The sequence below is a fragment of the Gekko japonicus genome, unplaced genomic scaffold (assembly GCF_001447785.1).
Source record: "Gekko japonicus isolate JY-2015 unplaced genomic scaffold, Gekko_japonicus_V1.1 scaffold834, whole genome shotgun sequence".
Lineage (NCBI taxonomy): Eukaryota > Metazoa > Chordata > Lepidosauria > Squamata > Gekkonidae > Gekko > Gekko japonicus.
Genome location: NW_015165855.1, coordinates 276,092 through 291,347, shown reverse-complemented (window position 1 = coordinate 291,347; position 15,256 = coordinate 276,092). Strand labels below are relative to the sequence as shown.

Genomic DNA, 15,256 nt, shown 5'->3' with positions numbered 1-15,256 from the left:
GGGGCCAAGCAACCCCTGGTGAGAGCGGCAAACAAAGGAACCCAGCTTAAGGCAGTTTTGTTGCCCTTCTGCTTTGACAACCCGCTTTGCCGGGGAGCAGCTGGGCTGGCGGGGCTCCGGCTTCCGGCCTCCCCTTCCCGGGCTTGCTTTTGCCTCTCAAGATGACTTCCTCCCCGCCCAGCCCGCGGGGGGAGGGAGAGCACACAGCAGCACATCGAAGGGCGGTTCCGAGTGCGACGCATGCGGAAGCGCGGGGGCTCTGATTTCGCAAAAGGCGGGAGGCAAGCGGGAAATCCGAGGCAAGCTGCAGAGGAGAACCACAGGCTCAAAGACGGTGCAAAAACAGTTGAGGGGAGTGGAGCAGAAGAGATCAGAGTGCGCGTCTCTCCCCAGGCCCACACGCAAAAAGAGTAAAGGTTGCAAAGTGACGCAGTGTTGCTTTGATTCCTTTGTCAAACGTGCCACAGGCTTTAGTCCGAGCCTGGTGCAGCCCTAGTTCTGGCGGCGGTTGGCCTCCTTGGTAGTCTCGTCGGGCGCTTCTCCGTCTGGGGCTTCCCCACCTCCGTCCCTTTTCGGCACTTTGCTGGCCTTTCCCCCGAGAGCATCTTCCTTGGTCAACTCCGAGGCTAGCAGTGAAGTGACAGCGCAGCCAACTTTTCGGTTTGCTGGAGGAGGAAGCAAAGAAACAAAGAGGTGAGATGCCAGCAAGACCGAGGGCACCAGCTCCACTCGGCTGGCCCTGACCACCTTCGGCATCCTGGACTGCTGCAATTTCTCTGCCTTCCGAATCCACCCCACTGGAATTGAGATCAATAATCAACGCTGAAACGCAGGCTGGAGAAAGGACAGCAGTTTGAAGAGACAAGGGGATTGAGAGAAGTATGGTGTGCAGACACACCTTTCTTTCATTGCACTGTGGCTTCTGACCAAATGGGTTTTCACAGGCAGAATAAGGGTGAGTGCTCACACCATGGGCAGTGGTCCTCTCTTCATACTATCTCCCACTCTTGGGACAAAACATCCTGTCTCCAGCCTCAGCACAGCAAAAGGCTCTTTTAGGAACGAAGAGAAGGCCTTCCCCTGAAACAGCAGCATGGACCCGTATCAGGTGCATCAACCAATGCAGCTCTCAAATGCAGCAACCTCAAAGGAGGGTCCCATAAGGCATGCTCAAGGAAGGGGGTGATGTGGGACACCCCAGCACTGCTGTGACAGAGGAAATGGGCCACAAGAAGCGGGAGAAGGATGAAGAAAGAGCCCCACGCAGACCTCTCTGTTCTCTCGAGGCAGGCGATCCACCGAGGGGCCACCCCTACGGATGACAACAGGAACGGGCATGCCAAGAAAGGACAGCCTGCAATGACAGCCACAATGTCCACACGCAGAGCCACCTTCCCGACCATGCACAAAGACAGAGACCAGAAGGCATGCAACATACACACATTTCTACACTATGGTGTTGCACCGTACGTGCAGGCATTACACAGAAAGCTTGCTTGCACAGAGAAGTTCAGAGAAAACATTTGTGCTCAGGGAGATGAGCGGAGAAAGACAGGGGGACAAAGGAGCTACCGGGGCTGCTGACGTGGGGTGCTGTGGGTCCGCGGGGAGTTCACTAGGAAGAAAAGGGCAAATTTACAACACACCTGGTAGGAGACCCTTTCTCTGCTTCAGAAACACAGGATTCCCCAACATGCACTGGGCACAAAAACTGTAGGTCTAACTATGAAGCAACCTCTGCCCACACCCGTACCTGCTGAGTGGGTTCTACAAGGACCATCTCCCCTTTGCATGCCATCTTGCAGGGGGGGGGGAGACGGGGACAGGTCTGTCTTCGACTTCTGTCTCCTGAAGCTGCACCTCACCCACCTTCCACAGTCTTGGCTCTACAAGTGCATGAAGCTGCCTGTTGGTCTATCAAGGTCAGGATTGTCTACTCCGATTGGCAGCAGCTCTCCAGAGTCTCAGGCAGAGGTCCTTCACATCACCTACGACCCGATCGTTCTACCTGGGACGCCAGGGATTGAACCTGGGGTGTTCTGTATGCCATGCAGATGGTCTACCACTGAACCACAGCACTCCTCTTCATATACCCCCTGACCAGTATTCCCTCTAAGCTGAGTTACCGCAAATCAGACTGTTGGTCTATCAAGGCCAGGATTGTCTACTCCGACTGGCAGCAGCTCTCCAGAGTCTCAGCCAGAGGTCCTTCACACATCACCTACGACCCGACCGTTCTACCTGGGACGCCAGGGATTGAACCCGGGGTGTTCTGCATGCCACGCAGATGGTCTGCCACTGAACCACAGCACTTCTCTTCATATACCTCCTGACCACACTGACTCACTCCTTGAAGATCTAAGGGAGAAGTCCTCAGCCTAGGAAGTTGACGGCCCCAAATACTACAGGGTCTAAGTCCCCTCTTGTTTGCAGACCAAGGCTTCAGCATAGGGAAACGGCTCTTGGACTCTCGGTCAGGACCCAAAAGTGGACTGCAACTGCCTCGCAGGCAAGTCCCAAGGGCAGGAGGAGGAACAGGGCGAGGTGGAAGGGGAGCCTCCGAGGCAAAGTTGGGCTTCCCTCTGAATAAGGCACAAAACTACAACAATAGAGAATCACAGCTCATGATACCATACAAGAAAAGGAACAAAGAAGAGCTGTGAACCAAAACTGCAACATTTACAAAATTCAATGCTGTATTAGAACACAAGTCCAACAATCATAGACATGTGTGAGGAGAGGTCCAAAGTAGCAGCGTTAATAAAGTTTTCCGGATTACAAAGTCGTTTCGCAATCTTCATCCGAAAAGGACCGTGAATATCTTTTCAGAGCTGCAAAACTCCATCTTGTATGTGCTGCGTGATTCTGTAAAGAAGTCAGTCCACAATTTCCATACTAGCAAAGTGCGTCTATAGTCGGAGTCGGGCATTCTTTTGCTCTGATGGCCCGACTCCGACTACAGACGCACTTTGCTAGTATGGAAATTGTGGATTGAGTTGTTTACAGAATCACGCAGCACAACAAGATGGAGTTTTGCAGCTCTGAAAAGATATTCACGGTCCCGTTCTGATGAAGATTGCGAAACGACTTTGTAATCCAGGAAACTTTGTTAACTGTACTACTTTGGACCCCTCCTCACACATATATATGATTGTTGGCCTTGTGTTATAATACAGCACTGAATTTTGTACACTTTGCAGTTTTGGTTCTTAGCGCGTATACACAGCTTTCTTTGTTCCTCTTCTTGCAAGGTGCAAAACTGCCATGAAACACAGCCGGCTGCTCAATAATAACCTGAAAACCAAAATATAAAACTGTTCGGTGTTAACTGATGTGAGATTGTTGCATTTGGGGCTGGGAAGAGGAAAAGTAGCATAGAGTTATTATGCAAGTGGGCCTCGAGACCTCTCAGTTCGGCAGTGGGTCCTGCTTCAGAAAGCGTGAGAGCTGTTGGCTTCGTGTCACACCACACACAGCCTGCGGAGGCCCCTGTAACACGAAAGTGCTTGAAAACTTATCATTGATTATGGTGATTATTAAAGGAGAAGCTCCTGGAGGCTCCAGCCAGAAGCGGTGGAAGGGCAAGGGTAAAGGCCAAGCTCGTTTCTCCCTGCCAGGCAGTGTTCTCTTTCTCCAAACCACACACACCCGGCCCCAAGGCTGTTTTTCTCCCCGTGGGAAGCAGACACAGCTCTCTGAGCCAAGAGGAAAGCAGCTTGCAGTGGAGGACTGACAGAGGGGAAATAGCGGAGAGAAGAGAGCTTGTCAGCAGCTTGCAGTGGAGGACTGACAGAGGGGAAATAGCGGAGAGAAGAGGGCTTGTCGGCCCCTTACCCCAACCTTTCCTCTGCTCCCGGCTGTAGCCTCTAGAGGACGGTCTTCATCACAGACTCACAAGCACGTACTTGGTGTTGCGAGGCAGCTGCACAAAACTCCACCTAACAATGGGCTGGATCCCACAGGTCCGGCGGAGGTTTTGCTTCCCTTTGGGGAAGAAGGAGCCTTCCTGACACGAGATGCAAGCTTCTGCAGGATCCCGTCCAACGCTCAGCTGGGCTTGCACCGTCTGCCTTCCGTGGGGGTTCTGCACCCCCAGCTCTGCTGTCCTACTCCCCCCCCCAACTCTGCAAACTGCCTTAATGACCGTGGCCCATCGCAGCCCCAGTCCCTTCTTGGAAAAAAAAAGCCATCTTTCAGGACGGCTTTCTGTCAGCTGGCTTGCAGAACTCATTGGAAAGGGGAACAGGATGGTAAATACGCAATTATAAGGAAATGGAAGTGTCAGCTGGACAGACTGCCTGGGTGACGGATCACTGTCGTACGGGAGCCAGAAGCGCTGCACATGCCAGCCAGGAGGGATGGGAAGGAGGAGAGAGACTGCCAGAGGACAGCCTCGGGAGGCCCAACAGGAGGAGGCCAGAAACGAACCGGCACCATGTTTGAGAGTCGGGAGGAGAAAGGGTGGCAGAGCGAAGATGCCCTTAAAAGTTTCAGGCGGCTGTGCTGGTCCACGGGAAAACCCCCAACACAAAAGCCACGAAGACAGATCAAGATGGGCAGCCGTGTTCGTCTGCCTGTAGCGGCAGGAAAGAGCAAGAGTCCAGGAACGCCTCAAAGACTAACAAAATCCGGGGAAGGGGAGGAGCTTTCATCCCTGCTCACTTCTTCAGATACCTGAAGAAGCGAGCAGTGACTTAGGAAAGCTCCTACCCTGCCCCGGATTTTGTTAGTCTTTGAGGCGGCTCTTGGACTCTTCCTCTTTTCCACAAGAGCCACGGAATACCTTTTGTCAGGACCAACCAAAACGTTCATCTAAGGAGTGCCACGTTTGCCCCCAGCTCCCGGACTTTAAAGGGACCGCCATGTTCCAGTTGGCATTAAGGGACTTGGGATGAACCGCTGGCCTGGAGGCTGCCCACGCCTTCGCCTTCTTCCTCCCGCAAGGCCAAGGGTGCAAACTGGCACCAGCCCCACCCAGGGCCTGGGAAGGATGCAGAAAAAACAGCCTTCACGTCATGGCCTGGATTGCACCCCCCCCTTAAATAAACACAGCCTGCTGAAGAGTTCTGGAGACCCTGCTTCCTGGGTCATTTCGGTTGGTCTTTGCAAAAGATGCGGGTATGTCTTTTATTTCCCAGTGCACCCAACGGTACTCATGCGGGAGGCCCCTGGCCCAGGGGCAGCGTGGGTCTGAGGCTGCCTGTGACCTCCTCTCCTCTTCCGATCCTCCCTGCCTACAGCACACAAGTGGGGGAGGGGGAGGAACATGAACATGCCCACGGATTACCAGCTCAGACGCATCCTTCGCCACCTCGCAAAGGGACCCGAGAGAGCTGGCTGCAAGGAAAGAGAAGCGGTGCCCGTCAGGTTGCTGGCAGAGGAAGCCTGGGAGCGGCAACTGCCCCTGGGCCAAGAGCTCCCGAGGCAGCAGGAGACACGTCCGGGCAGAGGGACGGAGCCACCTGTGTCAACTGGGCCTTTTGACCCTCGAGCTCCGGCAGCGGAGAGGGCTGGGGAGGAGGGCGCCTCTTCAGATCCAGCTCTTGCGGCCAGCGGTCCACGAATGGAAGTAAAGAGTTATGCCAACAGAGGTTATTGGAAACTGGCATTGAAAGTAAAGAGGACAGAGAGACTCCGGCATCCTGCAAGGCAGCAGTAGGGACGGTGGCCACAAGACGTGCACAGAAAAGGGTGACCGGGTCGTTTCCCTCCTGGGACAAAGCCAGCAGTGGGGAGAGGACAGCAAAAGAGCCAGTTCGCGTGGAGCCAGACTGGAAAGACCTCCTTGGGCTTTGTTCCCACTGAAGAGGTCTCCCTGTGGCTGGCTATGGACTGGAAGCGGGGCACGGCCTTCCGAGGACTCTCGGCGGGGCTGGGGGAAGGCAGGGAATCAGTGCTTGCCAGGTGGGGGCCTGGGGATCTCCTGCCTTTGCAAATGATCTCCAGCTGACCGAGATCAGCTCCCCTGGAGAAAATGGCTGCTCTGAAGGGTGGACTCTCTGGCATTGTACCCTGCTGAGGCCCCTACCCTCCCCAAACCCCCACCCTCTCCTGGACCCACCCCCAAAGTCTCCAGGTATTTTCCAACCCAGACCTGGCAACCCTAATGCCAGGGGATCCCTTTTGTTTGCATGGCACCCAGGGTCACATGACCTCCTCTTCTTTCTTTTCAATCAGCTGGGGGGGGAACACAAGATATTATGCAGAATCTTATTTAAAAAACCACACCATCTGACATCGGAACCCAATACACCAACGTTATGATTTTGTCTCTCATAAACAGGAATGCAAAACCCCCTAACGATTATTGCAAAACACGGCACTCAAAAAAACAAACAAACAGGGCTCTTTCGTTTCTAAATGGCTTTGGACTTCGACTGAGTGGGGCTCTGAATGGAATGAAGTCCTTGCTGAGCTTCACGGGGTCACCAGGATGAGAGAAAGCAAGCTGATGTCCCCACTGGCACGTGCACAAAAGCTCCTTTGATAGCCACACAAATAGCATTTTCCCCAAGCAAAATAGGTGGAGATCTGGGGGTTGACCCAACAATACACTAAAGGTAAAGGCAAAGGTTTCCCTTGCTCGAAAGCCAGTCGAGTCCGACTCTAGGGTTGCGGTGCTCATCTCAGTTTCCAAGCCGAAGAGCCAGCGCTGTCCGAAGACGTTTCCGTGGTCATGTGGCCGGCATGACTAAACACCAAGGCACACGGAATGCTGTGACCTTCCCACTGAAGTGGTACCTATTTATCTACTTGCAATTTCTCGCTTTTGAACTGCTAAGTTGGCAGGAGCTGGAACTAGAGACGGGAGCTCACTCCGCCATGCGGCACACTCGGGTCTCGAACTGCTGAACTACCGACCTTCCACAGCCTGCAGTTCAGCGTCTTAACCACTTGAGCCACCGCAGCTCCTTAACAATACACTACAGGCTAACAATTGATTTTTATGTTGGTGAAAAAGGGACATAAGAACATAAGAAGAGCTCTACTGGATCAGACCAATAGTTCATCTAGTCCAACATCCTGTCTCACACAGTGGCCAACCAGTTCCTCCCGATGGCCAACAACAGGGCATAGAGGCCGAGGCCTTCCTCCGATATTGCCTCCTGGCTCTGGGATTCGGAGGCTTAGTGCCTCTGAACGTGGAGGTTCCCCTCAACCACAATGGCTAGTAGCCATTGATAGACATCCTCCGTGGATCTATCTATTCCCCCCTTTAAAAACTGTTTACTACTCTGGCCATCACTACATCCTCCAGCAGTGAATTCCACATTTTAATCACACAGTAGTATCTCCTTTTGTCCGTCCTGAACCTACTGCCCATTACTTTTATTGGATGCCCTCAAATTCTCATGTTTTTTTTGGGGGGAGGGATTTTCCTTTGTCAACTCTCTCTACCCTATGCATAATTTTATAAACCTCTATCATGCCCCCCCCCATTAGTCATCTCTTCTCTAAACCGAAAGGTCCCAGACTCCTCAGACTTTCCTCATAGGGAAGGTGCTCCAACCTCCTCCTCATCTTGGCAGTGTTCCCTCTAAGCTGAGTTAGTGTGAGCCAGCTCACAGTTTTTGAGCCTCCAGCTCACACATTTTTGTCTTTGCTCAGGAAGGATGGCTCCAGAGCAAACTAATTTATGCAGCAGCCAAATTGCTTGCTCACAGCTTTAATGCCAGTAGCTCACAAAGTAGAATTTTTGCTCACAAGACTTCACAGCTTAGAGGGAACATTTCTTGGTTGCCCCCTCCTCTGTACTTTTTCCAGTTCTGCAATGTCCTTTTTGAGATACGGCGACCAGCACTGTACACAGGTTTCCAAATGACCACAGATCTGTACAAGGGCTTTGCAATATCAGCCGTTTTATTCTCAAGAAGAGATCCCCTTTCACCACCTAAAAGGGCTATGCTCGGGCATCCCAACACCTGCATGCACAAAAGGTCTGTACTGAGGAGAACTGGGCACAACTGACTGAAAAAGCTGTCTGGATCTAAGTGACAGAAGGCAGCCCTAAATGGCGACGGCCCTTTCCAGACATCCCATCCCAAATGTACCAGGAGCCTTCCAACCACACGTAGATCCTCGCTGATACATGCCGTGGCCATGTTGTCTCAACAGCATTCAGCGTGTGAATTCTGCACACGCACACCACTTCAGAACGAGAAAACTGGCCACTGGATCATTCACGATCTCATTCACATGCCCAAAAGTCGTACACACCTGGAAAATACGCATGTTGCCCTTGTTCAGACGACATGGTGACCATGTACTTTGGGAGCATCATAGGTTGCACCTGCTCTCAATGTGCGAAAAACTGAGAAGGAACCCGTCCCTCTCACCTTCTCCTTTCTCCCCTCAAAATATCCCCCAGTGACTATGTCAGCTATAGCCCAGCCATGCAAGGCGGTCTGCCTTCATTCTGTGGATGCTGATTTTCTGACTTCTTTAAAAACAGGCAGTTTCTGGATAACGCTGACCATTATAGAGAAGACACTGCTTCTAAATTCAGATGATAAAGATGTTCAGTGTTGACAGCGTCTATTTCCAGCTCTTACTTGATTTCCCTCCCCTGTTTTCCCAATTGGCAACAGCTAAACCATGCAGCTATTTACTGCTCTGCTCCCAGGCACTTGGCATGTTTGCAATTACGGCTTGAATAGAACTCCCTTTGTACTTTAAAATTTCATAGATACACTAAAACAGAACAATGTTATGTGCCCGGTTACACATAACACGTTTCATCTTTTTCAAGTAGTAAATGAGCTCAGATCGAACAACAAAGTAAGAACGGCGTGCATTTTCATTTTTCTTAAAACGCCCCTAATTGTGTGGAACGAAACACTCCCCCTCCCCCCACTGCTTCAAAGTGTCTGGAAGCATTGCTTCTCTGCCCCCTGCAGCAAGGACCGTGCCCCCCTTGGTTTATGTGGGCTCCACAGAAGGAACTTGGCTGGGACAGAGGGTGGAGCCATTGGCACATTCTGGATTCCATCTCTCCAGGAGCAGATGGCTGACACGGTGCGGAAACTGCACAAGGGGTGACACAAAGATGCGCGAGCAGAAGCAGGCGGCCGTGTGAGTCACCAGGCTGAAGTTATGACGGCAGGCCGGGAGGACAGACACAAGGGCATTGTCTGCTCCCCTCCCGCAGCCGCGGGCCTTTCTTGATGGACTCACGGGAACAATCTCCCCGCTGACTTGCCCCACAAAAGCCCTTTAAGCTATTCAGTGGTGCCCGAGAGGTCTGTCTGCTCCTTCATTCCTTTATAGCCTGACGAGAAGATGCCAGCGCCCGGAGTGAATAGAGACAGCTGCTGCTCAGCAAAATGGGAGTCAAAGATCAGCGCTGACGGGGTTGAGGCGCAGTCTGCTGCAGCGACCGGGGTGTGTGTGTGTGTGTGACATAACCCCCTCCCAGCGCATGAAAAAGAGGGACTCGCTTAAGTGTTGAGGGGTGCATGCATGCACCATTTTAGGAAACTAATCCTCCGGAACAAAACCAAACAAGCTCTTTGGATAACTTATCAGGATAGGCCTGTCACAGCTCACGAAGGGAGCCCTCATTCAGTCTGTGGCTTGGAGCACATGGGAAACTGGAAGCCAAGGCTTGTTGTTGTTGTTCAGTCCCACAGTCGAGTCCGACTCTTTGCGACCCCATGGACCAGATCACGCCAGGCCTTCCGGCCTTCCGCCGTCCTCTGAAGTTGGCTCAATTTCATGTTCCTTGCATCTATGACACTGTCTAACCATCTCATCCTTTGGCGTCCCCGTCTTCTATGGCTCCTTCACAAGGATATGTCAGGCGATACTGACTCTGAACACTGGCCTGGCCCTGTACAACTGCAGCACCTCATACAGGGACAAAAGGCACGGCTCTGACTCGGCCTCGGACCAGTTTCCACTCAGCCGGGTACACTCACACTATGAGCCTCAGCCCCTTTTCTTCTGTGCAGACTTGCCACGGGCCAAAGGGTGTAAGCAGAGCTTGTGAAAGCCTCTATGGCTAGTCACACGGGGCGGCGCACGGAAGGGACTTGGGCCTCGGTTCACACGGGAGCAGCCCGGCGGCTCGATTCGGATGCCACACCAAGTCCTGGTTTGCACCGATGGTAGTTTAGAACGCAAACCGTGGCTTGAGTCCTAACGTACAAGAGCAATGGAGCTGCCGATCACAGGAATAGGGAGCCCCACCCCCACCCCCCCCCCCCCCCACAGTCTGTCTACCAGGGCTTCTGGCTTGGCCAGCTAAACTTGACTGGCATCTATGGGATGGTGGGGCCCGTTTCCTACCCTGGATGATGAGCTCACTGCTGCTCTCAGACAGGTACAAGAACAAAACCTTTCAGAGAGGCTTTTCCTTAACACAGCCTTGCCGCGAAGCCCCCTGGTGGCAGCTTGGGCTTCACTCTTCCGGTGAGGAGGGGGCAGCGCAAATGTGCTATCCTGGGGCAGGGAGGAACGGGGCGGGAGGATATGGAGGACGCTCGCAGCTCGGCCTGTTCCAGGGCTTTCTTTGTAGAAAAAGCCCAGCAGGAACACATTAGCATTATAGGCTACACCCAACAGCAGAAACTCATTAGCATATTAGGCCACACCCCTGACATTGCAGCTCATTAGCATAATAGGCCACACCCCATGCCTTCCCTTTGCTTGCCCGGGTGCCCCGTGGCTGTCAGGAGCCCGGGCAAGCCAGCCCTTGGAGGGGAGGGGAGGCAGTTTAAACTGCCTTCCCTTGGCTTGGGTGTAGTGGGCGTGGCCAACTCTGAAGCCGGCCGGAACTCCGTTCCTGTGCGTTCCTGCCCAAAAATAGCCCTGTTCTATGCAAAGGGATGCAATACGATGATCGACTGAACCTTTTCACAGGGCAGGACAATTCCAGCTTACTGGATTTTCCAGAACATCAAACTAGTGCCTTGGGATTCCAGCGGTTTCAGCCCTTTGTGTCTCGTAGGACTCAGCAAGTTATCTCACTGGGGATGCCAAGTCATCCACCAGCGATTATTACGTGTCGCGTTCCAAGGATCAGCGCCTCTATGCACCCCTGAGCAAAGTCACCTGAAGCTTTGAAGTTGGGTGGAGTTTTATAACCCGTGTGCCTGAGAGCAGCTCTCTCTCTCTCTCTTCTGAACCAGCACCTGGAAGCACTAGTCAAGTGGATGACGATGCAGAGACTGAATCTAGACAACTTGAAGGGGATGGGAGTGACTGATTTAGTAATGGTAGATTTCACTATTCAGATGAGAGAGCGTATTGGGACACTCCTGAACCCAAACCAGCTTTTAGAAATGCAGGTTTGGAACTGTTGCTAGCAGCGTATTTTGCCGTTTAATGTCTAGGCTTTCCAGATTGAATAGACCTGGCTACACTGACCCATGCTTCTGCAACTTTTAAGTCTTGGCCGCTGTTACATCCCTTCAGGCGGGTTGCCCTTGAAGATGTACATCAAGCGTTCTGCACAAGTTATATTAGTTCCCTTTTTTCTTCCAAGGCCTTTACCCTGTGAGCTTGCCTGCCTTTTGAGATCAGGACAACTGGTCCTGACATTATCACTGTCAAAACTGGCAATGGCAAGACCTTGGTTTCTCTTACGACCCTCAATCTTTGGAATCCTTTAACCGAGAAGGTGTATGAAACCATAGGTAAGCCAAGTTGTTTCTGCTGGCTGTCCTTGCCAGCTACTCCTGATTGGCTGGAGTTTGGGTTTTAGGCAGTGGATTTCTTACTGGTTTTTTTTAAAATGCACTTGATTGGTTCACTACATCATTACGTTACAACCGGATAGCCCCACTAAGCAAACGACCTTACTTTGATTATCGTGAATATATATGAAGCCACAGTAGGTGGGTAGTATGTATTCTTGGCTCATCCACATCAATGAAAAGACTGTATCTGTGTATCTCCTAAAATATTTTGCAACACGTGCCTATACAAGTATCTTTGGGATGGCATTCGACAACACAAATCATTTTTAAAAGTCACAATAAAAATTCAAGCAGCAGCAAGGGACAAACAACCCACCTATTTTTACCTCTACAAGGTACTCCAAAGACTGCCACATAAACTCGGCGGGCATCTATCTTGCCAAACTTTGTCTTCAATTTAATAAAGTTTGGCTGAATGGGTTTACCAACTTTCCCAAATCTGGAGAATATACATTTGCCTCAACAAAGGGCTGCAGTGTAACTGACTATTTTATAGTTTCCCCTTCATTGGAATCTCATGTTTTAGATTTCACTGCTGGCAATTATATCATCAGTGACCATCTTCCATTTATTTTAACTCTCAATGTCAGCCCTTTTACTAGAACCCAATGTTATTCCCAACACCAAACTGACAAGCTCTATCTATTGCCTAGGGTCTTATGGAATGATAAAGGTAAAGGTTCCCTTGCTCGAAAGCGAGTCGAGTCCAACTCTAGGGTTGCGGTGCTCATCTCCGTTTCAAAGCCGAAGAGCCAGCGCTGTCCGAAGACATTTCCGTGGTCATGTGGCCGGCATGACTAAACACCGAGGCGCACGGAACGCTGTTCCCTTCCCACCAAAGCGGTACCTATTTATCTACTTGCAATTTTCTTGCTTTCGAACTGCTAGGTTGGCAGGAGCTGGAACTAGAGACGGGAGCTCACTCCGTCATGCGGCAGCCGGGTCTCGAACTGCTGAACTACCGACCTTCCACAGCCTGCAGTTCAGCGTCTTAACCACTTGAGCCACCGCTCTATGCAAACAACCCAACAGCTATTCAAATCAGTCGATTTAGTGAGATGTTTTCAGTGAGCCACTGAGCAGAACGGGGAGGCGTTCACTTTCTTCCAGCCCTTGCCCAGTTCCACATGCCCAGCTGACGAAGGCTTCGGCCACACCTACTGTCTGCCCTCCTCTCTCCAAACTGCTAAGCACAGCCACCTCTTACTCACCCGCCTTCATTTCCAAAGGGGAATGTGCTCATCAGCCCATCTGGCTCTTGAAAGGCGGACCACGCAGATTACTGAAAAGCCTGTCGCTACTGGCCTCTCTTCCATCAGCATTTATAATAACAATAATATACTTTATTGTCATTGTACATAGTACAACGAAATCAAAGGTGCAATCATTTCAGTGATCTACAGCCATACTCATATACACTCACACAACCATTCACAACCATCCCATAACTCCCTTTAAGGTTCACATTGCAACTTAAACCACCAGTGTCACCCAAATTCCAATTTCAGACAGGATTTAAAGCAATAATAGCTCTCGGAAAAAAACTATTTTTTAATCTGTTTGTCCTTGTTTTAATTGTCCTATATCTTCTACCCGAAGGCAGCAGTTCAAACAGGGAGTGTTCAGGGTGTGACAAATCCTGCAAAATGTTCTTTGCTTTTTTCAAGCATCGAGAACTATACAATTCCTCCGGGAATGGGAGAGGACAGCCAATAATCTTCTGGGCTGTGGTGATAACTCTCTGGAGTGCTTTCCTATCCACAGCCGTACAACTGGCAAACCAGGCACAGACGCAGTATGCTAAAATGCTCTCTATTGAGCAACGATAGAAGGACATCAGTATTTTCTCACTCAAGTTATTTTTCTTTAAAAGTCTGAGAAAAAAGAGCCTCTGGCCCTACTAGAAGACAAACCTATAGTGCAGTGAAGATGACGTTCCACTCCTCCCCTTCTGCAAGAGCGTGGGCATTCCACGACGAGTTCTTATGGGTGCGTGGGCATGACCAATTTCTACCAATTTAACCAGTTTATTCAGAATTAGGTTGAAAAAAAGAATCTGGCTTTTGCTCTGTAAAAACCAGGCAACTATCAAGCATGGCTCAGAGGACGAGCCACACGCTGGAGGACCATGCAGGGCTACTGGCTGCGCAGAACAGTCCCCTGAAGGCACCTCCAACTAGAGATGTGAAGGCCCGGAAAAAAACCGGAAAAATTCGGGGGGGGGAACGTTTTCCCCCCGTTTTTTCCTGAAGCCTTTTTGTTTTTTTCCGAAAAATTGAAAAAAGAAAAGAAAATTGATAATGGAACGTTTTATTTTAACATGATGAATAAAATATTTTAAGACTAGGTGTTCAAATATTTTCCAAATCATTTCTAAAATATATATGTATGGTATCAGATTGATGTAATTTCTATGCACTGAGGACAAGCAAGTCCTAAATTACAAACTGAACTCTCCAATGCAAGAACAAGATGCATTTCTTCCTTTAGGAGGTGCGATTGTCAGAAGAAAATAAAAAAGTTTCAGTTTTGTTTTTGCATGTGGGTGGGTATTCTGTTTGTAATAATTGTTTGGATACACTATATTTTTAATATGCTAGTTGTAATAATTTCATGCCAAGTAAAAATGTCCATAGTCATATTTTATGTTCCTAAAGTAACAGAATGACTTTCAAACTAGAAAAGACAAAAGAAATGCTAATGTAGCATTTTTTTCAATTTTTCCGAAAATTTCCGTTTTTTTCCGAGCTTCAAAATTTCCGGAAATTTTACATCTCTACCTCCAACCCTCCCCTCGGGGGTTAGCTATTACTACATGTGGGTCCTGCAATCCTGGGAATAAACCTTGCTGGGGGGAGGTAAAAGCCAGAAAGACTGATGACTCTTGTGTGGTCCTTGCTCCGGATCCAACCCTAAGGTCACCCCTATTGCGCATCTATACACGTCGGGTAGACTTAAGTCATACCTACCTGAGTGCCAGTGTGGCATAGCCATTACAGTATCAGGAAATGGTCTGGAAGACCGAAATTCAGATCCTCACTTAGCTGTGAAGCTCACTACATGACCTTGGGTCAGTTGCTCTCTCAGCCTGATCTACCTTACAGGCAGGGGTCATTTTGTAGAAAAAGAGGTGCAGGAGCTCATTAGCATAACTCATTAGCATAACTCATTTGCATATGCCACACCCCCTAACATCACCAGAAGTGTGTCAGAAGGCAACACCCACCGCTCAGGCTCCACTGGACTGTTTTGGATTGCTAGCTATTGGGGGTTTTTGTGCAGATCCGTCCTCGCAGAGGAGGGAGAGCTTGTACCTGAATAAAAGTTGGTCTTAAAGATGCCACTGGACTGTTTTGGACCAGGGGGGCTCTGCAACTTACCTGGCTGCTTCTTGCTCTGACTGAGGGCTGCTGGGAGCAGGGGGTGGGGCTTGTTGCATGTGCCCGCCCCCTGGGCTCTTTACTGCTGGAGCTCCGCTCCTGTGCGCTCCTGCAGGAAATGACTCCTGCTTACAGGGTTGTTGGTGATGGGGTAAAATCGGGAAAGGAGAACCACAC

At 50.5% G+C, this 15,256-nt stretch overlaps 1 protein-coding gene across 1 annotated transcript in view; it reads right to left on the bottom strand.

Annotated features, from left to right (window-relative positions):
• Window positions 1-492: 492 nt before the first annotated feature.
• The window catches only part of DIAPH1 (diaphanous related formin 1), a 139,692-nt gene continuing 124,928 nt past the window's right edge, over window positions 493-15,256 (bottom strand). Inside the window, exon 27 of the mRNA XM_015411130.1 lies at window positions 493-665. Within this exon, the coding sequence (XP_015266616.1) occupies window positions 493-665 (173 nt within the window). The remainder of the gene's footprint in view (window positions 666-15,256) is intronic.